The following is a 26,025-nucleotide window of genomic DNA, read 5'->3' on the forward strand; positions in this document are numbered from 1 at the left end:
CATTAATATACATCATCTCCTCATAAACAACCAACGATTGACGACTTTCAGGAACACAACAGATCATTGTCAAGAAAAATACAAGGAAACAAACGACCAAGTAAAAAAAAAACGACCACCGACTTTTCCGTTTTCTTCCTTCGCCATTGCACACACTTAGTGCAGCGAGGAGGACGGCGTCTCCGATGGGATGCCCACCAGGGTGGGGGGCGGCTGGCTGGAGCCTGGGCACCCTGTGGAGGTGGGGGCTGAGGTCGGGGCAAGCGGCCGGGGATTGAGGCGCGGGGGCGGGGGGTTGGAGGGCCGGATGAGTGGGGGGGGCTGGTTGAGCGCGGGCCGGGGCTGTAGGAAGCGGGCTTGCTGCTGGAGAGGGGGCGGCTGCCTGTGGAGGGCCGGGGTGGCCGGCAGGGAGGGCCTTAGGAGCGGGGGCGGCTGGTTGAGCGAGGTTGCCGACGATGTCACCAGGGTTTGGAAAGTAGAAGAGGAAGTGGCAGCGGGAGAAGGGCCTGACGAGAGGGTCACCTGGCCCTGGAAGAGAGAGGAGTGAGTTGGGATTTCAGACCAAAACACAGATGGGCAATACATTACAGCATACAGTGCATTCGGAAAGTATTCAGACCCCTTGACTTTTTACACATTAGCTGTGTTCGAATACTTATACTAACCGCACTATTTGTGACGTGAATTGAGTATATAGTATGCTTATTGGTCATAGTATGGGTATAGTTAGTATGCCAAAAGTTGCCGGAAGTCGTACTAAATTCGCCAAAATATGAAGAGGACACTATTTCCGCACTTTAGGGCCCATAATGCAATTCTTCAGGAAATGGGCGTGGCTTCACATCATTTCCAGATTTGAAGGAAATGGCAGAAAATATGCAGTCGAAGTACAACGAGAGCGGATACAAATTCACTGCTTTAACTAATTATGACAAATGATAAGAAAATGTTGAGCTATGTAATAAAGTAATGACTTTTCAAATAAGTTACCTTACCCTTTATATTGGCTGACAATTTGTTAGCTACGCTGTCCTTACGAACCACGTAGCTTACATACAACAGTATGTACGACGGGTATGTTGTTAGGTAGCTACCTAATGTTAGTTGGCTACTCATACATTAAACTTGCCAGTATATTAACTATAGGCTATCTAACTATTAACTACCCAACGTATATTGACTTGATTATTCCCGTCATGCTTAGCTGGACATTCGGGTGCTTTCGTAAATTCGCTCTGGCTATCTAATCCGATTTCAGAGCACTCTCGTCTCAGTGTACCAGAGCGCAGAATAATGAATTTACGAGCGCCCGTTGAATATGGCCGGTGTCAGTAAACGTCGGCAAAAAAGCGCAATTAAATTGTTGCCAGCAGCACAGCTAGTCACCAACGCTCTGGATAACATGCTAGTTTGCCGATGACACAACAGTGGTAGGCCTGATCACCAACAACGATGAGACAGCCAATAGGGAGGAGGTCAGAGACCTGGTCGTGTGGTGCCAGGACAACAACCTATCCCTCAACGTGATCAAGACAAAGGAGATGATTGTGGACTACAGGAAAAGGATGACCGAGCATGCCCCCATTCTCATCGACGGGGTTGTAGTGGAACAGGTTGAGAGCGTCAAGTTCCTTGGTGTCCACATCACCAACAAATGATCATGGTCCTAGCACACCGAGACAGTCGTGAAGAGGGCACGACAAAGCTGATTCCCCCCCATGAGACGGAAAAGATTTGACATGGGTCCTCAGATCCTCAAAAGGTTCTACAGCTGCACCATCGAGAGCATCCTGACTGGTCGCATCGCCGCCTGGTATGGCAACTGCTCGGCCTACGACTGCAAGGCACTACAGAGGGTAGTGCGTACGGCCCAGTACATCACTGGGGCCAAGCTTCCTGCCATCCAGGACCTCTATGTCAGGCGGTGTTAGAGGAAGGCCCTAAAAATTCTACATACATGTACATATTACCTCAACTAACCGGTGCCCCCGCACATTGACTCTGTACTGGTACCCCCTGTGTATAGCCTCGCTTGTTATTTTACTGCTTCTGTTTAAATTATGTTACTTTTATTTTCTACTAATCTATTTTTTACTTAACATTTATTTGTATTTTATTCTTAATTTCTTAAAGCATTGTTGGTTAAGGACTTGTAAGTAAGCATTTCACGGTAAGGTCTAGACCTGTTGTATTCGGCGCATGTGACAAATACAATCTGATTTGAGTAAAATGGTCAGAGTGGTCTCATTTGTGTCTGGAAGTAGCTAGCAAGCAATTGTTTTATTTTAAACTTAATTTAACTAGGCAAGTCAGTTAAGAACAAATTCTTATTTACAAGATAGCCAACGTTAGCTTGGGTGCTTGACTACCATTGTAAGGTCAGAACACTCAAATCAACCCCACTCCTCGGCCCGAGCGACCAGTGTGTGCTTTGAGAGCGACTGAATTTACAAAACGGACAATCTGACAACACTCTGAATTTACGAGCGCACTCTGGCATTCCAGATTCAATTTAAGAACACACCCAAAGTAGTAAAATGTCTGACTAGTAATTTGTTATGCTAGCAAGAGGTTGCATAGTAAAAGCATGAACTTCAGGTAGACAGGTGAAGAGCTACTAAGCTCAACTGAAAGCATACTGTTCGTTTACAGTATACTAAACAACGAATAGTATATAGTATGTAGTATATACTCATTAAGTATGTAGTATACAGTATGTTAGTATGGGTATTTGAACACAGCTCAAGTGTTACGTTACAGCCCTATTCTAAAATGGATTAAATACTCCCCCCCCCCCCCCCCCATCTATCTACGCACAATACCCATAATGACAAAGCGAAAACGGGTCTCTAGAATTTTTTACAAATGTATTAAAAACAGAAATACTTCATTTACATAAGTATTCAGACCCTTTGCTATGAGAATCGAGATTGAGCTCAGGTGCATCCTGTTTCCATTGATCATCCTTGAGATGTTTTTTCAACTTGATTGAAGTCCACCTGTGGTAAATGCAACTGATTGGACATGATTTGAAAATGCACACACACCTGTCTATATAAGGTCCTACAGTTGACAGTGCAAGTCAGAGGAAAAACCAAGCCATGAGGTCGAAAGAATTGTCCGTAGAGCTCCGAGACATTATTGTGTCTAGGCACAGCTCTGGGGAAGGGTACACAAACATTTCTGCAGCATTGAAGGTCCCCAAGAACACAGTGGCCTCATCATTCTTAAATGGAAGATGTTTGGAACCACCAAGACTCTTCCTAGAGCTGGCCACCAGCTGAGCAATCGTGGGGGAAGGGCCTTGGTCAGGGAGGTGACCAAGAACCCGATGGTCACTCTGACAGAGCTTCAGAGTTCCTCTGTGGAGATGGGAGAACCTTCCAGAAGTACAGCCATCTCTGCAGCACTTCACAAATCAGGCCTTTATGGTAGAGCTGCTAGACAGAAGCCACTCCTCAGTAAAAGGCACATAACAGCCCCCTTGGAGTTTGCCAAAAAAGGAACCTAGAGGACTCTCAGACCATGAGAAACGAGATTCTCTAGTCTGATGAAACCAAGATTAAACTCTTTGGCCTGAATGCCAAGTGTCACGTCTGGAGGAAACCTGGCACCATGCCTACGGTGAAGCATGGTGGCAGTATCAGGCAGCATCATTCCTTCCAGTACCAACAAATTTGAAACTAGTCAGGATCGAGGGAAAGATGAACGGAGCAAAGTACCGCGAGATCCTTGATGAAAACCTGCTCAGGAGTGCTCAGGACCTTAGACTGGGGTGAAGTTTCACCTTCCAACAGGGCAAAGACCCAAGCACACAGCCAAGACAATGCAGGAGTGGCTTCGGGACAAGTCTCTGGATGTCCTTGAGTGGCCCAGCCAGAGCCCGGACTTGAACCCGATCGAACATCTCTGGAGAGACCTGAAAATAGCTGAGCAGCAACGCTCCCCATCCAACCTGACAGAGCTTGAGAGGATCTGCAGAGAACAATGGGAGAAACTCCCCAAATACAGGTGTGCCAAGATTGTAGCGTCATACCCAAGAAAACTCAAGGCTGTAATTGCTGCCAAAGGTGCTTCAACAAAGTACTGAGTAAAGGGTCTGAATACTTATGTAAATGTGATGTTTTTTTATTTTTAATAAATTAGCAAACATTACTAAACCTGTTTTTGATTTGTCATTATGGGGTATTGTGTGTAGATTGAGGGGGGGAAAAAAACAATTTAATTGATTTTAGAATAAGGCTGTAATGTAACAAAATGTGGAAAAAGTACAGTAGCTCTCCAGGAGGGATAGCCACTTGACTGGTCTTGACATTGAATGACATGTTGGAATACCAGATTTAAGATCAGTTTAACAAATGTCATTAGCAGTCATAACGGATATCAGGTTATGAAAATAGGCCTGGCACCTGTTCTACTGTGTTTCCTACTTAGCTAATTGACAACGTAGCCATAAAGGCATATACACTATCTATACAAAACTATGTGGACACCCCTTCAAACTAGTTGATTCGGCTATTTCAGCCACACCATTGCGGACGGGTGTATAAAATCGAGCACACAGCCATGGAAGAGGAATAATGGTCTGGGGCTGTTTTTCATGGTTCGGGCTAAGCCTCTTAGTTCCAGTGAAGGGAAATCTTAATGCTACAGCATACAATGACATTCTACAAGATTCGGTGCTTCCAACTTTGTAGCAACAGTTTGTGGAAGGCCCTTTCCGGTTTCAGCATGACAATGTCCCCGTGCACAAAGCGAGGTCCATACAGAAATGGTTTGTCGAGATCGGTGTGGAAGAACTTGACTGGCCTGCACAGAGCCCTGACCTCATCCCCATCGAACACCTTTGGGATGAATTGGAACGCCAACTGTGAGCCAGGCCTAATCGCCAAACATCAGAGCACGACCTCACTAATGCTCTTTTGACTGAATGGAAGCAAATCGCCGCAGCAATGTTCCAACATCTAGTGGAAAGCCTTCCCAGAAAAGTGGAGGCTGTTATAGCAGCAAAGGGGGGACTAACTCCATATCAATGCCCATGATTTTGGAATGAGATGTTCGACGAGTAGTTGTCCATACTTTTGGTCATGTAGTGTATTCGTTTAAAATATATTAGTATTACATTATTTTCAATACTGTATAGCAAGGTCATCTACAACTGCTTATGATATGTTAAATAATACTTAAAGCTACACGTCATGCAAGTAAAAGACCATTCGTTGACATCAACCACATTCAGATATTTCTTCAAGTTATCAAGTCAACGGTAAATTTGTAGAATAATAAATTGTGTGTATCATACACATGCGTACTGGAAATGTAGTTTTTTTTTTTGCATTCCCCCCCCCCAGGGTTGGAATGTCCAGATGCAACTAACATTGCAATAATTATAATGTTAAGACACCTTTATGAAGGAATGTTTATGAAACTGCAGTGTTAAGAGATTTGTTGGAGTAAAAACCTGCATGCAGAGGGGGCTTGTGGGAGGCCAACTCCCATAGCTAACTATAACGAAATCACAGAAGGGGTTTATGGGAAGGTTAATTTTTTTGGTTTTAGGGGGAATAAAGGAACGCTCCACCACCTCCTCCTCCTCTTCGTCCGTACTCTTCCCAGAAGGGGTGTTGGAGCTGTTCTTCCCCTCCTCGCCAGAGGTGGCAGTGTCACCGTTGGGGGTGCCAGTTCCCTGCTCCGCCTCCCACTCCTGCAGCACCTCCTCCAGGTTAAACCGGCGGCGGTAGTTCACAAAGAAGTTCTTTACCTGCCCTACCGTCTTATTACCGATAACGTCGGCAATGGCCTGGAAGTCTTTCCCGTACTTCCGGACACCTGTTGAAACAACAAATATTCTGAAATTGCACCAGGTAAACAGACTGGCGGGCCATGGACAAGAACATGAGCCGTAACAAACCCACAAAGAACGTAGGTTTACCTTGAACTGCCAGAAGCTGTTCATCTGTTGTCCAGCGAGCATTAACTTTTTGGCTGCACTAGAACAGACAAAGAACACCTGATATTATACACCGAACAAAAACATAAATGTAACAATTTCAAAGATTTTACTGAGTTACAGTTCCTAAGGAAATCAGGACATTTTAATTAATTAATTAGGGCCTAATCTATGAATTTCACATGACTGGGAATACAGACATCTGTTGGTCTCAGATACCTTAAAAAAAAAGTAGGGGCTTGGATCAGAAAACCAGTCAGTATCTGGTGTGACCACCATTTGCCTCATGCAGCGCGACATCTCCGCATATAGTTGATCAGACTGTTGATTGTGGCCTGTGGAATGTTGTCCCACTCCTCTTCGATGGCTGTGCGGAACTGAAGCACGCTGTCATGGTTGACATGTCTGGTGAGTATGCAGGTCATGGAAGAACTGGGACGTTTTCAGCTTCCAGGAATTGTTTACAAATCTTTGCGACATCTTCGCGTGCATTATTCTGAAACATGAGGTGATAAGTGGTGGATGAATGGCAACACAATGGGCCTCAGGATCTCTGCACGGTATCTCTATGCATTCAAATGGCCATAGATAAGATGAAAATGTCCGTAGCTTATGCCTGCCCTTACCATAACCCCCCCACCATGGCGTACTGTTCACAACGTTGACGTCAGCAAAAAGCTCGCCCACATGACGCCAAATATGCTGTCTGCCATCTGCCCGGTACAGTTGAAACTGGGATTCATCCGTGAAGAGCACACTTCTTCAGTGTCCCAGCCGCAATCGAAGGTGAGCATTTCCCCACTGAAGTCAGTTACGATGCCAAACCGCAGTCAGGTCAAGACCCTGGTGTGGACGACAAGTTTCATCAGCTGTCAGGGTGGCTGGTCTCAGACATTTCCGCAGGTGAAGAAGCCGGATGTGGCGGTCCTGGCCTGGTGTGGTTACACAAGTCCGTGGTTGAGGCTGTTTGGACTTACTGTCAAATTCTATAAAACAACGTTGGAGGCCACTTATGGTACAGCAATTAACATTAAATTACCTGGCAACAGCTCTGGTTGACATTTCTGCAGTCAGCATGCCAATTGCACACTCCCTCAAAACTTGAGACACCTGTGGCATAGTGTTTTGTGACAACTGCACCTTTTGTCCCCAGCACAAGGTGCACCTGTGTAATGATCATGTTTAATAAGCTTCTTGATATGCCACACCTGTCAGGTGGATGGATTATCTTGGCAAAGGAGAAATGCTAACTAACAGGGATATAAACAAACTTGTGCACACCATTTGAGAGAAAGAAGCTTTTCGTGAGTATGAACAATTTCTGGGAACTTTTATTTTAGCTCATGAAACATGGGACCAACACTTTACATGTTGCGTTTATATTTTTGTTCAGTGTAGAAGCTAAGTGGCAATACATGTCAAGTCAACAGGGTCACTCACTTCATATAAGCAACCATAATAAAGAAACATCCATAACTAATGACTTCCTCTCTTTGGTAGCACTTCATTTGCAAGGTCTTAGTGATGTGAATGTCATGACAGCTTATGACCACTTATGTCCCATTGCTAGGTCCCTTTCTCACTGAAATCTAAACATTTGGCACATACCTCCGGCAGCCTGAAGTCATCAATGCCCGCTTCCATCCTGTGTTTCAGACCACTGTTCAGTTGCTTTGCATTTTGAACCTGTGGGATAAATTCATAGTGCCTTCAGAAAGTGCTCACATCCCACATTCTGTTGTGTTACAGCCTGAATTTAAAATGGATTCAAATTGAGATTTCTTTGTCACTGGCCTACACACAATAACCCATAATGTCAAAGCGGAATGATCTTTTTGGAAATGTTTACAAATGATTAATAAAATGATAAGTTGAACTGTCTTGAGTCCAAGTATTCAACCCCTTATATGGCAAGCCTAAATAAGTTCAGGAGTAAAAATGTGCTTAACAAGTGACGTAATAAGTTGCACGGAATCCCTGTGTGCAATAAGTGTTTAACATGTTTTTTTAATGACTACCTCATCTCTGGACTGTGATAGAAAAATTACATATTTACCTGATTTGTTGGATATTTCGCAATTATTTACTTAACTAATACTGTAGTGAACTGAGAGGAGTTGTTTGAAGCTGGGGCTGGCAACTGATTAAGTGACGGCTAGGTAAAAACCTACAGCTGGCATTCCATAGATAAGATGTGGTGTGTGTCACTGAGATAGAGATGTTCAGTTCTTTCAGGCTAAAGGCCTCCCTATTCCTAATTATCCTGGCATCTGGGAGAAAGCACCAGAGGCGGAAGAACCCAAAGTGGCTTAACAATCTATATGGGAGGGCTGGAACCAAGCATTCTGGGTATCCGCTATATAAACTGTGCATTGTCTGTAAAGGGGAGGCTCTCCCCCTAACAGTCAAGACCGTTGGGTCGACGGTTTTATTATTGCAATAATTTATCGATATTAAATGAAGATGATTGTTTGAAGAAATGACCAAGTCTCTCTCAGTACTGAATTTCCACGACAGTACCCCACACATATACAATTATCTGTGAAGTCGTTCAGTCGAGCAGTGAATTTCAAACAACAGATTCAACCACAAAGACCAGAGAGGTTATCCAATGCCTCGCGAAGGTCACCTATTGGTACATAAAATTAATACAAATAAAAAGCAAACGTTGAATATCCCTTTGAGCATGGTTAAGTTTGTTAATTACACTTTGGATGGTGTATTAATACACTCAGTCACTACAAAGATGCAAGCGTCCTTCCTAACTCAGTTTGTTTAAATGGCTGTGATAGGAGGAAACTGAAGATGGATCAACAACATTGTAGTTACTCCACAATACTAACCTAAGTGAGAAGGAAGCCTGTACAATTGTTTTTTCTCCAAAACATTGTTTGCAATAGGCATTAAAGTAAAACAGCAAAAAAAATTGAAAATTAACTTTGTCCTGAATATGAAAGCACTATGCTTGGGGCAAATCCAACACATCACTGAGTACCACACTTCATATTTTCACCCCCTTTTTCTCCCCAATTTCATGGTATCCAATTGTTAGTAGTTACTGTCTTGTCTCATCGCTACAACTCCAGTACGGACTCAGGAGAGGCAAAGGTCGAGACACAACCCAACCGCACTGCTTTTTAACACAGCGCACATCCAACCCAGAAGCACCAATGTGTCAGAGGAAACACCATACACCTAGTGACCTGGTCAGCGTGCACTGCACCCGGCCTGCCACAGGAGTCACTAGTGCATAATGAGACTGGCCAAACCCTCCCTAACCTGGACGACGCTAGGCCAATTGTGCACCGCCCGATGGTTCTCCCGGTTGCGGCCGTCTGCAACAGAGCCTGGGCTCGAACCCAGAGTCTCTGGTGGCACAGCTAGCACTGCGATGCAGTGCCTTAGACCCCTGCGCCACCTGGGAGGCCACACTTCATATTTTCAACCATGGTGGTGGCTGCATCATGTTTTGGGTATGGTTGTCATCTGCAAATACTTTTTCTTTTGGGGGGGGGGGGGGGTAAAAAGAAACAGAATAGACCTAAGCACATGCAAAATCCTAGAGGAAAACCTGGTTCAGTCAACTTTCCAATAGACACTGGGAGACAAATTCACCTTTCAGCAGGTTAATAACCTAAAACACAAGGCCAAATATACACTGGAGTTGCTTACCAAGATGACATTGAAAGATCCTGAGTGGTGTAGTTAGTTTACTTAAATTTGCTTAAATTTATGGCAAGAATTAATAAAATAATGTGCAATCTACTGTAGGTGTGCAAAGCTCTTGGACTTACCCAGAAAGAGTCAGCTTTAAATCGCTGCCAAAGGTGATTAACATGTATTGACTCAGGGGGTTGAATACATGTATTCAAGATTGTTAGAATTTAACTAAAAAATAAAAAATTCTTCCACTTTGACATGAGTATTTGTGTGAATCATTGACAAAAAAATTACAAATCCATTTGAAATCACACCTTATAACACAAAATATGGAAAAAGGCAAGGGGTGTGAATCCTTTTTAAAGGCACCATATATATACTTAGAACACAATGCACTAAATAGTGCTGATACACTACATGAATCAAAAGTATGTGGACACATTCTCGGCGAACATCTTATTCCAAAATCAATATGGAGTTGGTCCCCCTTTTCTGCCATAACAGCCTCCACTCGTCTGGGACGGCTTTCCACTAGATGTTGGAACATTTCTGCGGGGATTTGCTTCCATTCAGCCACAAGAGCATGAGGTCGGGCACTGATGTTGGCCGATTAGGCCTGGCATGCAGTCGGTGTTCCAACTCATCCTAAAGATGTTTGATGGGCTCTGCATGCCAGTCAATTGGGGTGGTAGGTATGTAGGCCCATGTAGGCTGTCATTGTAAATAAGAATTTGTTCTTAACTGACTTGACTAGTTAAATTTAAAAAAAGAGTTATTCCACACCGATCTTGACAAACCATTTCTGTATGGACCTCGCTTTGTGCAGGGGGGTGTTGTCATGCTGAAACAGGAATGGGCCTTCTCCAAACTGTTTCTACAAAGTTGGAAGCACAGAATCATCTAGAATGTAATTGTATGCTGTAGAATTAAGATTTCCCTTCACTGGAACTAAGGGGCCTAGAGCCCGAACCATAAAAACAACTCCAGATCATTATTCCTCCACCAAACTTTATTTGGCACTATGCATTGGGGCAGGTAGCTCCTAGAATAAGCCAAACCCAGATTTGTGCGTCGGACTTCGATGGTGAAGCGTGATTAATCACTCCAGAGAACACATATCCACTGCCCCAGAGTCCAATGGCTGCGAGCTTTACACCACTCCAGCCGACGCTTGGCATTGCGCATGGTGATCTTAGGCTTTTTTACATGCTACATGCTTCAGTGGTCACATTCTGTGAGCTTGTTTGGCCTACCATTTTGCGGCTGAGTCGTTGTTGCTCCTAGATGTTTCCACTTCACAATAACACTTAGTTGACCAGGTCAGCTCTAGCAGGGCAGAAATTTGGTAAACTGACTTGTTGGAAAGGTGGCATCCTATGACGGTACCACGTTGAAATTTACTGAGCTCTTCGGTAAGGCCATTCTACTGTAAATGTTTCCCTATGGAGATTGCATAGCTGATTTTATACATCCGTCAGCAACAGGTTTGGCTGAAATAGCCAAATCTACTAAATTGAAGGGGTGTCCACATTCTTGTATATAAATACAGTAACAGTCAAAAGTTTGGACACACCTACTCATTCAAGGGTTTCTTTATTTTTACTATTTTCTACATTGTAGAATAGTGAAGACATAAACTATTAAATAACACATTTGGAATCATGTAGTAAACAAAAAGTGTTAAACAAATTTTATATTTGAGATTCTTCGAAGTAGCGACCCTTTGCCTTGATGACAGCTTTGCACACTCTTGGCATTCTCTCAACCATCTCCATGAGGAATGCTTTTCCAACCTGGAATGCATTTCAATTAACAGGTGTGCCTTGTTAAAAGTTAATTTGTGGATTTTCTTTCCTTCTTAATGCGTTTTAGCCTATCAGTTGTGTTGTGGCAAGGTATGGGTGGTACACAGAAGATAGCTCTATTTGGTAAAAGACCAAGTCCATATTATGGCAAGAACAGCTCAAATAAGCAAAGAGAAACGACAGTCCATCATTACTTAAAGACATGGTCAGTCAATCCAGAACATTTCAAGAACTTTCTTTAAGTGCAGTCGCAAAACCATCAAGCGCTATGAAGAAACTGGCTCTCATGAGGACCGCCACAGGAAAGGAAGACCCAGAGTTACCTATGCTGCAGGATAAGTTCATTAGAGTTACCAGCCTCAAATATTGTAGCCCAAATAAATGCTTCACACAGTTCAAGTAACAGACACATCTCAACATCAACAGAGGAGATTGTGTGAATCAGGCCTTCATGATCAAATTTCTGCAAAGAAACCACTACTGAAGGACAACAATAACAAGAAGAGACTTGTTTGGGCCAAGAAACATTAGCAATGGTCATTATACCGGTGGATATCTGTCCTTTGTTAGTACACATTTGAAATTTTTGGGACGCAGAGTAGGTGAATAGATGATCTCTGCATGTGTGTTTCCTACGTGAAGCATGGAGGAGAGGAAATGTGATGGTGTTGGGGTGCTTTGCTGGTGACACTGTCAGTGATTTATTTAGAATTCAAGGCACACTTAACCAGCATGGCTACCACAGCATTCTGCAGTGATTCGCCATCCCATCTGGTTTGCGCTTAGTGAGACTATCATTTGTTTTTCAACAGGAGAATGACCCAAAACACACCTACAGGCTGTGTAAGGACAATTTGACCAAGGAGAGTGATGGAGTGCTGCATCAGATGGCCTCCACAATCAACCAACCTCAACCTAATTGAAATGGTTTGTGATGAGTTGGACCGCAGTGTGAAGGAAAAGCAGCCAACAAGTGCTCAGCATATGTGGGAACTCCTTCAAGACTGTTGAAAAAGCATTCCTCATGAAGCTGGTTGAGAGAATGCCAATAGTGTGCAAAGCTGTCATCAAGGCAAAGTGTGGCTACTATGAAGAATCTCAAATCTCAAATATATTTTATTTAGTTGTTACTACATGATTCCATATGTGTTTTTTCATAGTTGATGTCTTCACTATTAGTCTACAATGTAGAAATAGTAAAAATAAAGAAAAACCCTTGAATGAGTAGGTCTGTCCAAACCTTTGACTGGTACTGTGTTTGTGTATATATATATATATATATATATATATATTTATATTGTGTATTTATCTTTTACTTTCAGGATACAGCCAACGATTCTTAAGCACTAAGGCGTAAGGTAGCCTAGCGGTTAAGAGGACCTTAATTGCTCCTATACATCGCTCTGGATAGAGCGTCTGCTAAATGACTAAAATGTACCGTGAAAAAGCCTCATCTCAAGTACCTTGAGGACCCAGGTTGCCCTGCATTGAGACAAACCAGTGTCCCCAATGCTCACCTGTCTTTTGAGGCCCACCAGCTCCATGTCCAGCTGCCGAAGGACGGTGTTGGCAGCGCTGGAGCTGCACGACACTGCCACCACATCCTCCTGGGTCAGGAACATGCCCTTGGGCGGCCGGCACTTGGAACGCTGCGAGTGGTGCCGGTGCATGAGCGTCAGGTGCTCCCGTCGGCCGAGCCCAATCTTGGAGGAGCTCAGGGGCTGGGGCTCCGTGTGGCTCTGGATAGGCACGGGTACACTTTCTATTAGCTGTCATAATGTTAGTAACATCAATTGTGTCATTGTTAAGACATATGGCACCTGGGAGCATGTTTAAAGAGATATAATATAAACGAAACGCTGCACACTGCTGTTCATGCTCCCAGGTGATTATATTGATACGTTTGGACCCTTAGGTCTTCATCAGGCAACCATGAAAAATCCCCTGGGAGCATGAACAGCAGACTCAGCGATATGACGTTGCCACGAGCAGCACCACTGATATTCAGACGAGTGCAATGAAAGACTTTGCTCTCACAGTACCAGATATTTTCTCCGCAACACGAACCACCAGCATAGAATTGTTCCAAGAGCTGATCTGTGACCCTCCAAATAACATCAATGAGTATTACGTTTTTTCCCTTCCCTGCATGAAATCATTTGTCTGCATGTCTATTCAACATTTGGATAAAAGGAAACCATGCCATGAATTAGGAACGATCGGCTTATCTTATATTCATAATGCGAGGCAGCGCACATTGACAATTGAAATAGCTTTGGAAAAAAAGCCTTCTAATTAGCCTTCTTACCTAATTAACTTCTTATGGCTGGGGGCAGTATTGAGTAGCTTGGATGAATAAGGTGCCTAGAGTAAACTGCCTGCTACTCTGGCCCAGAAGCTAAGGCCCAGATATGCATATTATTAGTAGATTTGGATAGAAAACACTCTGAAGTTTCTAAAACTGTTTGAATGATATCTGTGAGTATAACAGAACTCATATGGCAGGCAAGAACCTGAGAGAAAATCCAACCAGGAAGTGGGAAATCTGAGGTTTGTAGTTTTTCAAGTCATTGCCTATCGAATATACAGTGTCTATGGGGTCATATTGCACTTTCTAAGGCTTCCACTAGATGTCAACAGTCTTTAGAACCTTGTTCCAGGCATCTACTGTGAAGGATGAGGGAATGAGAGCTGTTTCAACCAGGTGTCTGGCAGAGTGCCATGAGCTCACTCAGGCGCGCCCCCGTGAGAGGTAGCTGCGTTCCTTCTCCTTTCTAAAGACAAAGGAATTCTCCGGTTGAAACATTATTGAAAATGTATGTTAAAAACATCCTAAAGATTGATTCTATACATCGTTTGACACGTTTCTACGAACTGTAATGGAATTTTTGGACTTTCCGTCTGGACTAAGTGTGCCTGCGCGTCGTGAATTTCGATTTTTGAACTAAACGTGCGAACAAAAAGGAGGTATTTAGACATAAATTATGGACTTTATCGAACAAAACAAACATTTATTGTGGAACTGGGATTCCTGGGAGTGCATTCTGATGAAGATGATCAAAGGTAAGTGAAGATTTATAATGCTATTTCTGACTTCTGTTGACTACACAACATGGCGGGTACCTGTATGGCTTGTTTTTGTGTCTGAGCGCTGTACTCAGATTATAGCATGGTGTGCTTTTTCCGTAAAGTTTTTTTGAAATCTGACACAGCGGTTGCATTAAGGAGAAGTTTATCAAAAGTTACATGCATAACACTTGTATTTTCATCAACATTTATGATGAGTATTTCTGTAAATTGATGTGGCTCTCTGCAAAATCACCGGATGTTTTGGAGGCAAAACATTACTGAACATAACACGCCAATGTAAACTAAGATTTTTGGATATAAATATGAACTTTATCGAACCAAACATACATGTATTGTGTAACATGAAGTCCTATGAGTGTCATCTGATGAAGATCATCAAAGGTTAGTGATTAATTTTTATCTCTATTTCTGCTTTTTGTGACTCCTCTCTTTGGCTGGAAAAATGGCTGTTTTTCTGTGACTAGGTACTGACCTAACATAATCAGATGGTGTGCTTTCGTCGTAAAGCCTTTTTGAAATCGGACACTGTGGTGGGATTAATAACAAATTTATCTTTAAAATTGTGTGAAATACTTGTATGTTTGAGGAATTTTAATTATGAGATTTCTGTTGTTTGAATTTGGCGCCCTGCACTTTCACTGGCTGTTGTCAAGTCGATCCCGTTAACGGGATCTCAGCCGATCTCAGCCGTAAGAAGTTAAAGCCTATAGGCAACATAAAAAACAATACCTTTACATTCAATATTGTTTAGATAATCAAATAGTTTAATTGAAACAAACAATTCCCAGAATCAAATAAGCTACAGGCTGCAAAAATAGGCGACATTTATTTAGTAGGTTTAGATTTTATGTAGCTTGCGTATGGTCTAAATGAACAAAAGCCTGAATTAATGTAATAATTCATTGATAAATAACTGAATTATCATGAACAAACACTTGCTTGTACTTTTGCAGGCTGTGTATCCATCTACTGGGTTGTTGTCCTCCTTGTCCACAATGACTACAAAATCCTTCCAAACCGGATTTTATTCACGGAGCACCTGTTTCCACGATGGTGTAATCCCAAATCATAACCTTTCTTTCCAACTGATGGAATGGCAGTTGGGATATATCAAAAAGTAATAGCGGATATGCTTTTAATCAGTGACCAGCATTCACTTACAATGAGTAGTAGAGTAGACAGACACCAAAGAAAATAGTGAAATAAAATGCAAGGTGTTATGATGTCAGTGGAAGGTTCGCGTTACAACATAAAGGAGACAAACACACTATCCAGGATACACTTCCACCCTCCATCCTCCAGGGGGCAGCAGAAACCTTGTCCAGATGTTGAGCCTGCTTGATAAGCACATCAGGTGCTGACAATTAGGGTGATCATCAGTCAGTGTCCTTTCCATTTCTCCTGTTACGTTAGCCATTTTTATGTGAGCTAGGACTCAGGGGAAATAAACGTGGCAACGTATTGTTGCGTGGCGGAAGGAAATGTAAGCTCTGCATGTGAACAAATTAGGAACGTTTCAACACCACACGAATAACGGACAGTTCCCTGCTCCACACTTGCTGTGTTGCTGCTACCCTAGGCTGTCTGGCTCACTGCTCACATAATGGAATTCGCAACAATTCAACAAGCTCCTAGGTTTGTAAAAGAAATCTTGAAATAAGACGTTTGACCTGCAATATAATTGTTCTGAACTGCGATCCGACCCACGGGTTGAAAGACTTTGTATTACACCTGCCAGCTGATTGTTTTGTTATCAACAGTGGGTCACATGTCACATGTGCAACCACAGGAAAAGAGGAAAAAAAACTCTAGACCACTTTTACTCCACACACAGAGATGCGTAAAAAGCTCTCCCCCGCCCTCCATTTGGCAAATCTGACCATAATTCTGTCCTCCTGATTCCTGCTTACAAGCAAAGATTAAAGCAGGAAGTACCAGTGGCTCGCTCAAGACGGAAGTGGTCAGATGACGCAGATGCTACGCTACAGGACTGTTTTGCTAGCACAGACTGGAATATGTTCTGGGATTCATCCAATGGCATCGAGTATACCACCTCAGTCATCGGCTTCATCAAAAAGTGCATTGACGATGTCGTCCCCACGGTGACCGTACGTACATATCCCAACCAGAAGCCATGGATTACAGGCAACATCCACATCGAGCTAAAGGCTAGAGCTGCAGCTTTCAAGGAGTGGGACACTAATCCGGATGCCTATAAGAAATCCCGTTATGAACTCAGATGAACCATCAAACAAGCAAAGCGTCAATACAGGATTAAGATTGAATCCTACTACACCAGTTCTGACGCTCGTCGGATGTGGCAGGGCTTGAAAACTATTACGAACGACAAAGGGAAACCCAGACGCAAGCTTCCCAGTGACGTAAGCCTACCAGACGAGCTAAATGCCTTTTATGCTCGCTTCGAGGCAAGCAACACTGAAGCATGAACGAGAGCACCAGCTGTTCTGGATGACTGTGAAATGCTCTCAGTAGCCGATGTGAGCAATACCTTTAAACAGGTCAACGTTCACAAAGCCGTGGGGCCAGATGGATACAGTCGTGGCCAAAAGTTTTGAGAATGACACAAATATTAACTTTCACAAAGTCTGCTGCCTCAGTTTGTATGATGTCAATTTGCATATAGTCCAGAATGTTATGAAGAGTCATCAGATGAATTGCAATTAATTGCAAAGTCCTTCTTTACCATGCAAATTAACTGAATCCCCCAAACACATTTCCACTGCATTTCAGCCCTGCAGCCCTGCAAATGAACGAGCTGACATCATGTCAGTGATTCTGTCTTTAACACAGGTGTGAGTGTTGACGGGGACAAGGCTGGAGATCACTCTGTCATGCTGATTGAGTTCGAATAACAGACTGGAAGCTACAAAAGGAGGGTGGTGCTTGGAATCATTGATCTTCCTCTGTCAACCATGGTTACCTGCAAGGAAACACTTGCCGTCATCATTGCTTTGCCCAAAAAGGGCTTCACAGGCAAGGATATTGCTGCCAGTAAGATTGCACCTAAATCAACCATTTATCGGATCATCAAGAACTTCAAGGAGAGCGGTTCAATTGTTGTGAAGAAGGCTTCAGGGCGCCCAAGAAAGTCCAGCAAGCGCCAGGATTGTCTCTTAAAGTTAAAGTTGATTCACCACCAGTACAGAGCTTGCTCAGGAATGGCAGCAGGCAGGTGTGAGTGCATCTGCACGCACAGTGAGGCGAAGACTTTTGGAGGATGGCCTGTTGTCAAGAAAGGCAGCAAAGAAGCCACTTCTCTCCAGGAAAAACATCAGGGACAGACTGATATTCTGCAAAAGGTACAAGGATTGGACTGCTGAGGACTGGGGTAAAGTCATTTTCTCTGATGAATCCCCTTTCCGAATGTTTGGGGCACCCGGAAAAAAGATTGTCCGGAGAAGACAAGGTGAGTGTTACCATCAGTCCTGTGTCATGCCAACAGTAAAGCATCCTGAGACCATTCATATGATGGGTTGCTTCTCAGCCAAGGGAGTGGGCTCACTCACACTCACACTTTGCCTAAGAACACAGCCATGAATAAAGAATGGTACCAACACATCCTCCGAGAGCAACTTCTCCCAACTATCCAGGAACAGTTTGGTGACGAACAATGCCTTTTCCAGCATGATGAAGCACCTTGTCATAAGGCAAAAGTGATAACTAAGTGGCTTGGGGAACAAAACATCGATATTTGGGTCCATGGCCAGAAAATCCCAAGACCTTAATCCCATTGAGAACTTGTGGTCAATCCTCAAGAGGTGGGTGGACAAACAAAAACCTGTAACCTTGGACAAACTCCAAGCATTGATTATGCAAGAATCGGTTGCCATCAGTCAGGATGTGGCCCAGAAGTTAATTGACAGCATGCCAGGGCGGATTGCAGAGGTCTTGAAAAAGAAGGGTCAACACTGCAAATATTGATTCTTTGCATCAACTTCATGTAATTGTCAATAAAAACCTTTGACACTTATGATGTAATTATACACTGCTCAAAAAAATAAAGGGAACACTTAAACAACACAATGTAACTCCAAGTCAATCACACTTCTGTGAAATCAAACTGTCCACTTAGGAAGCAACACTGATTGACAATACATTTCACATGCTGTCGTGCAAATGGAATAGACAAAAGGTGGAAATTATAGGCAATTAGCAAGACACCACCCAAAACAGGAGTGATTCTGCAGGTGGTGACCACAGACCACTTCTCAGTTCCTATGCTTCCTGGCTGATGTTTTGGTCACTTTTGAATGCTGGCGGTGCTCTCACTCTAGTGGTAGCATGAGACGGAGTCTACAACCCACACAAGTGGCTCAGGTAGTGCAGTTCATCCAGGATGGCACATCAATGCGAACTGTGGCAAAAAGGTTTGCTGTGTCTGGCAGCGTAGTGTCCAGAGCATGCAGGTGCTACCAGGAGACAGGCCAGTACATCAGGAGACGTGGAGGAGGCCATAGGAGGGCAACAACCCAGCAGCAGGACCGGTACCACCGCCTTAGTGCAAGGAGGTGCACTGCCAGAGCCCTGCAAAATGACCTCCAGCAGGCCACAAATGTGCATGTGTCAGCATATGGTCTCACAAGGGGTCTGAGGATCTCATCTCGGTACCTAATGGCAGTCAGGCTACCTCTGGAGAGCACATGGAGGGCTGTGCGGCCCCACAAAGAAATGCCACCCCACCATGACTGACCCATCGCCAAACCGGTCATGCTGGAGGATGTTGCAGGCAGCAGAACGTTCTCCACGTCGTCTCCAGACTCTGTCACGTCTGTCACATGTGCTCATGTGCTCAGTGTAAACCTGCTTTCATCTGTGAAGAGCACAGGGCGCCAGTGGCGAATTTGCCAATCTTGGTGTTCTCTGGCAAATGCCAAACGCTCTGCACGGTGTTGGGCTGTAAGCACAACCCCCACCTGTGGACGTCGGGCCCTTATACCACCCTCATGGAGTCTGTTTCTGACCGTTTGAGCAGACACATGCACATTTGTGGCCTGCTGGAGGTCATTTTGCAGGGCTCTGGCAGTGCACCTCCTTGCACTAAGGCGGAGGTACCGGTCCTGCTGCTGGGTTGTTGCCCTCCTACGGCCTCCTCCACGTCTCCTGATGTACTGGCCTGTCTCCTGGTAGCGCCTGCATGCTCTGGACACTACGCTGACAGACACAGCAAACCTTTTTGCCACAGTTCGCATTGATGTGCCATCCTGGATGAACTGCACTACCTGAGCCACTTGTGTGGGTTGTAGACTCCGTCTCATGCTACCACTAGAGTGAGAGCACCGCCAGCATTCAAAAGTGACCAAAACATCAGCCAGGAAGCATAGGAAGTGAGAAGTGGTCTGTGGTCACCACCTGCAGAATCACTCCTGTTTTGGGGGGTGTCTTGCTAATTGCCTATAATTTCCACCTTTTGTCTATTCCATTTGCACAACAGCATGTGAAATGTATTGTCAATCAGTGTTGCTTCCTAAGTGGACAGTTTGATTTCACAGAAGTGTGATTGACTTGGAGTTACATTGTGTTGTTTAAGTGTTCCCTTTATTTTTTTGAGCAGTGTACTTCATTATTCCATAGTAACATCTGACAAAAATGTCTAAAGACACTGAAGCAGCAAACTTTGTGGAATTGAATATTTGTGTCATTTTCAAAACTTTTGGCCATGACTGTACTCAAAGCATGCGAGGACCAGCTGTCAAGTGTCTTCACTGACATTTTCAACCTCTCCCTGACTGAGTCTGTATTATCTACATATTTCAAGCAGACCACCATAGTCCCTGTGCCCAAGGAAGCGAAGGTAACCTGCCTAAATGATTACAGCCCCGTAGCACTCACGTCGGTAGCCATGAAGTGCTTTGAAAGGCTGGTCATGGCTCACATCAACAGCCTCCTCCCGGATACCCTAGACCCACTCCAATTCGCATAACACCCCAACAGATCCACAGATGACGCAATCTCAATCGCACGCCACACTGCCCCTTCCCACCTGGACAAAAGGAACACCTATGTGAGAATGCTGTTCATCGACTACAGCTCAGCGTTCAACACCATAGTGCCCACGAAGCTCATCACTAGCTTTGGGACCCTGGGACTAAACACTTCCCTCTGCAACTGGATCATGGACTTCCTGACGAGCCGCCCCCAGGTGGTAAGGGTAGGCAACAACACGTTTTCCACACTGATTCTTAACACTGGGGCCCCTCAGGGGTGTGTTCTTAGTCCCCTCCTGTACTCCCTGTTCACCCACGAATCTGTGGCCAAACACGACTCCAGCTCCATCATTAAGTTTGCTGACGACACAACAGTGGTAGGCCTGATCACCAACAATGATGAGACAGCCTATAGGGAGGAGGTCAGAGAACTGGAAGTGTGGTGCCAGGACAACAACCTCTCCCTCAATGTGAGCAAGACAAAGGAGCTGATCGTGGACTACAGGAAAAGGCGGGCTGAACAGGCCCCATTAACATCAACTGGGCTGTAATGGAGCAGGTCGAGAGTTCCAAGTCCCTTTTTGTCCACATCACCAATGAACTATCATGGTCCAAACACACCAAGACAGTCATGAAGAGGGCACGACAAAACCTTTTCCCCCTCAGGAGACTGAAAAGATTAGGCATGGGTCCCCAGATCCTCAAAAAGTTCTACAGCTGCACCACCGTGAGCATCCTGACTGGTTGCATCACCGCCTGGTATGGCAGCTGCTCGGCATCTGACCATAAGGCGCTACAGAAGGTAGTGTGTAAGGCCTAGTACATCACTGGGGCCAAGCTTCCTGCAATCCAGGACCTATATAATAGGCGGCGTCAGAGGAAACCCATAAAATGATCAGAGATTCCAGTCACCCAAGTCATAGACTGTTTTCTTTGTTCTCGCACGGCAAGCAGTACCGGAGCATGAAGACTAGGACCAAAAGGCTCCTTAACAGTTTCTACCCCCATGCCATAAGACTTCTGAACAATTAATCAAATGGCCACCGGGCTGTTACATTGACCCCCCCCATTTGTTTTGTACACTGCTGCTACTCGCTGTTTATTATCTATGCATAGTCACTTCAACCCTACCTACATGTACAAATTACCTCTAACCTGTACCCCCGCACACTGACTCGGGTACCGATATCCCCTGTATATAGGCTCGTTATTGTTATGTTATTATGTTACTTTTTATTATTTTTTACTTTAGTTTATTTGGTAGATATTTTCTTAACTCTTCTTGAACTGCACTGTTGGTTCAGGGCTTGTAAGTAAGCATTTCACGGTAAGGTCTGCACTTGTTGTATTCGGTGTATGTGACAAAGTTTGATTTGATATCCAACCCGATGCAGGACTCTAGTACATGGGTGCGCTTCCCACTGCTACAACGTGATAGCGTTGGAACCAAAACTATGTACAAGTTTAGCCTTGTGCTTCAATCTCTCTTAGTTGTTGCCGAAATCGACACCCTATGTTGCAGTTTACTTTATACATCGCTTACTGTACCTTTTAAGTATGACCTTTGTTACTAACCCAGTAACTAGCCTACGGATATTGTTACACCTGCTTTATCTAGTGGTCCTAGGCCTAGTTACATGGTCTGTAGCCTGAATGTGTGCATTTGTATTTGTCCAGATGGTGACGAATATAAATGAATACAAAAAGGAAACCACAAACTAGCATGACTAAACTAATTATTTAAACTAAACGAAAGGCCTAATGGCCACCAAACCAACTAGCAGCCACACAGCTTTCAAGCTGGGACACTGACTAATGATCACCCTAATTTTCAGCACCTGATGTGCTTATCAAGCAGGCTCAACATCTGGACAAGGTTTCTGCTGCCCCCTGGAGGATGGAGGGTGGAAGTGTATCCTGGATAGTGTGTTTGTCTACTTTTTGTTGTAACACGAACCTTCCCCTCACATCATAACACCTTGCATTTTATTTCACTATTTTCTTTGGCGTCTGTCTACTCTACTACTCATTGTAAGTGAATGCTGGTCACTGATTAAAAGCATATCCGCTATTACTTTTTGATATATCCCAACTGCCATTCCATCAATTTAAATTCTAAAGTTTAGATAACGTACCTCTTTTTTCGTCTCCTTGGTGGGGTCATAATCACTATCGTTTGCTTCGATGGGGTTGGCCTCCTCCATTTCTTCATCACTAATGTCAAGAAAAGCCAATAATTCTTGGACTCCGACCACTTGGAATTTCACAGACAGTAGTAAGGCGAGCTACAAGTCTTTACCTTTCATCTTGGGCATTTCGGTTTGCCAGCTTTCTGGCCTGGCGGTCCATCAGGCTGGTTCTGGACCGGGTCTTCTTCCAGGAGTAGTAATACTTCACAAGGCTGGATATGGATTTGTCTGGTAACTACAACAGATGAGAAAATGGTGCCAATCGACCGTTTATACTTACATTAAAGCCGCGATTCAATCAAAGGCGCATTGTTCGACAAGCGCACTGCACTGTCGACAATGCGCCTTTTAAAGGCAATCACCCCAACGTTTGCAGAGATCGCATTCAAGATGAATGAGGATGTTGGCTAAAGCGTAAATTACCTTAAAGTCAACTGCAATATTCATCCAGACTGCTTGTGTATGTTTGTATGTACAGTATACAGACACACATTCAAGTAAAAGATAAAAGCTACTGTATATTAATATAAGTATGTTACCATTTGTTGAATCCTGTGGAAGCTTTTTCCGTGGAAGCTGAAGGCTTGTTCGAACAGCACCTTATCCTCCACGGTCCACTCGTCGGGGAAGGGGGTGAAGTTGGGAAGGTCTGCCAGGGACTTCTCAATGTTGTGCTTGTGCCAGAACAGCATGCCCAATGCCTGTGGGGGACAGCAACAAGTGGAACCCACTGAGAATGGACACCAGGCAGGTCTATGGGGCTTCACTGAGCCAGAAATGCTTAAGCAACAGAACTAGAATATATAGAGTAGGTATTCCTCTTAATAACATTTGAATATGTTATTTTTAAGTGTGTCGTGGTAGTTTATTAATACATTGTGGGTCAAATTTACTGAGCTTTCACACCGGTGTAAATGTTATGCCTGTCCGGGGGTTTGGAAAATGTAATACGAATGTTAAAATTGGGAATATGCCTCAGTAGGGTTGGAAATTCTGTTGAAAGTTTTTCATATGATTTTGAAAAAATAAGGTGGATTCTCTGCATTGGTGAAGAAACGTAGTAAATGTGGCCCTATGTACTTGTCTAATAATCCTAAAAAGCAGACATACCTGCTCAACATTATATCCATGCTTCTCTTTTGCAATGGCAATATATTCATCCACTGTGGGGAAAAATCATAGTTTAAATTGTAAATATTTTAGTAAAATCAACTTTTGGTTGTCTTTAGAACTAAGATGCTTGTGAAAACCAAACGGACTTACATTTTGGGTCGACAATGGTGTGATATGGAGACCACACCAACATTCCCCCACTATCTTTATCACTGTACTTGGTAGAACCTACAGAAAAATATATAATACTTCATTTAACACAAAAAAACACATCATTTTCATATAGTGATATTTAATGTCATTTTAACTGCCTAATTAAAGCAATACATGCAGGACTAAAGATTCTGCTTTATTGTTGTTAAAATATTGTTTAGATAGCAACAAAAAGCCAATTCAGTTGAAGGAAACCAATAGTAGCCTACGGTGGGCAAGTATAGCCTCGGAATAGTAATGTGTTTCAAAACGCTTCTATAAACCAAACATATGTCAATGGGCCCATAATTCTCTACACATCTGGCTGAATTCTGAAATATAAGATGGGTTGTAAAGTAAGAAGATGATTGTAAATATACTGTCATAACCTATACCGAGGCTACCACCAGAATACAGTCAGGTAGATCAAGCATAACCTTACCATGATCAAATTCGGGTATATTGGCTTGATAATCGGATCCCACACGCATTCCGACATCTGCAATAAGGAAAAATGTGTATAGCACATTAATAGACCATTTTTTTCTGTGTTTCGCGTTCAAAATAAGACATGTACAGTGTGACATGCAAACGGGGTGTTCGAGGCTATACCGTGCTCGTCGTCACTACCACTCTCATCAGAAAAATGTCCATTCGATGCATTTGAAGGGTTTTTTGTTCCGTTTGAGCGTCCCTTTCCTAGATACTCCGACCCTTTATCCATCATTCCAGGCATTTTTAGGTATCTTTGTGCGTTCTCCTTAGGAGAATACCTAAAAAAAACATGCAATGTATATTTTTTCACAGACTGTCTTTTTCAATAACTCCCACAGCTACGCAGCTGTGACACTGTGCCACAGTCCAGTATTACTCCACATTGTTTTGTATATTACGGTTTAACGCAGATATATACAACAATATTTTTTCAAGCCTGTTCCAGAGTCTGATATTAGTTGTTTTTAGTGTAATTCGCGGCTTGTATCTGTTCAGACATGCAGCAACTGAATATTCAGAATCAGAAGGAACTAGTTCGTCTAGCGGAAGGACTTTTACGCACTTGGTTATATGAAGCCAAACTGCGGCTCTGCGTGCGCCGGTGAAAATGGAGTTGTTTACAGTCACACTCCGTAGACGAATAGGCTACAACAAGAATATCATTTGTTACAATTTATTACACATAATACATTGGATGCGTTTTGTAAAGCGAATATAGAACCGGATGCTCTTATTTAAAGCCTTTATTCACAGAAGCGTCTACACAGCTTTTCAGCATTTCAACGTAGGCTACTTTTGACTTAAATGTTATGCAAATATAAACAACTCTAGGTTTGCAACGATGGCCCCATAGTAGGCTAATGAGAAGTAGAGGAATATAGCCCAACTGTACAAAATAAAATGCGAAATAAAATAACCAGTCGTTTGGGTAGCCTCTTTTTATTCTGAATATTGTCCTTGGTTTGCCAGCAGATGGAGACAAAAGACCACTCACCTATTTCAAGAGATCCCACAATTAATGAATTGTTTATTTGGTTTTCGAATGTAAAGTTATTTACTGTTTACTAGGCCTATGTAACCTACTTATGTCTGTGCGAGTGATGAGAGGTGAATTTGAGAGAGTTTGCAGATGGTTTTGACCATTTGGGTATCCAAAATGGGTATAAGGGCCTAATTAACTGAAAATGTCAGTAGGCTATGCCTCTCAATCCACATTGGTAGACCTCATTCCATTATCATCTGCCCAGTCTATAAACTAAACTTTGGATGTAATTGTTGCTATTAAACACAAGGCCCTTTAGATGGTCGATGAAGATAGACCTCAGCAGTTTAACATGAAGTTCCAAGACGGCGTAGCAGTGTAGACGTCTTTGTGCTGTCGTGTCCCGTGTCCCTTGTATATATCTTTTTACATCTTTTTCTTCGCATATCTTTTAAAAATACTTTCTTAAACCTCAACTTCTAAATACTCTCCTGCAACCCGCCTCACCCAATGTGGCGTGGATCTGCTTTTTTCTAAAGTATTTCTATTTACTTCTGATCTGGAATCCATCTACTGAAGATAGCCAGCTAACTGCCTACCAGCT

General features: G+C 43.4%; 1 protein-coding gene across 2 annotated transcripts; it reads right to left on the reverse strand.

Annotated features, from left to right (window-relative positions):
* Positions 1-59: 59 nt before the first annotated feature.
* Positions 60-24,958, reverse strand: LOC129839269 (REST corepressor 3-like). Of its 2 annotated transcripts, XM_055906582.1 has the most exons (12): positions 24,557-24,958; positions 24,387-24,443; positions 23,903-23,980; positions 23,750-23,802; positions 23,179-23,340; positions 22,750-22,874; positions 22,586-22,664; positions 12,933-13,154; positions 7,559-7,636; positions 5,933-5,990; positions 5,585-5,829; positions 60-528 (listed from the first exon to the last, which is right to left on the reverse strand). In XM_055906582.1, exons 1-12 carry the CDS (start codon positions 24,678-24,680, stop codon positions 157-159), a joined length of 1,653 nt encoding a protein of 550 aa, XP_055762557.1. In that variant the 5' UTR covers positions 24,681-24,958; the 3' UTR covers positions 60-156. The 2 variants fall into 2 exon arrangements, with proteins under 2 accessions (XP_055762557.1, XP_055762564.1); XM_055906589.1 differs by lacking the exon at positions 23,750-23,802 and having other exon boundaries at positions 24,557-24,593.
* Positions 24,959-26,025: the final 1,067 nt, after the last annotated feature.

This window comes from Salvelinus fontinalis, chromosome 3 (assembly GCF_029448725.1).
Source record: "Salvelinus fontinalis isolate EN_2023a chromosome 3, ASM2944872v1, whole genome shotgun sequence".
NCBI lineage: Eukaryota > Metazoa > Chordata > Actinopteri > Salmoniformes > Salmonidae > Salvelinus > Salvelinus fontinalis.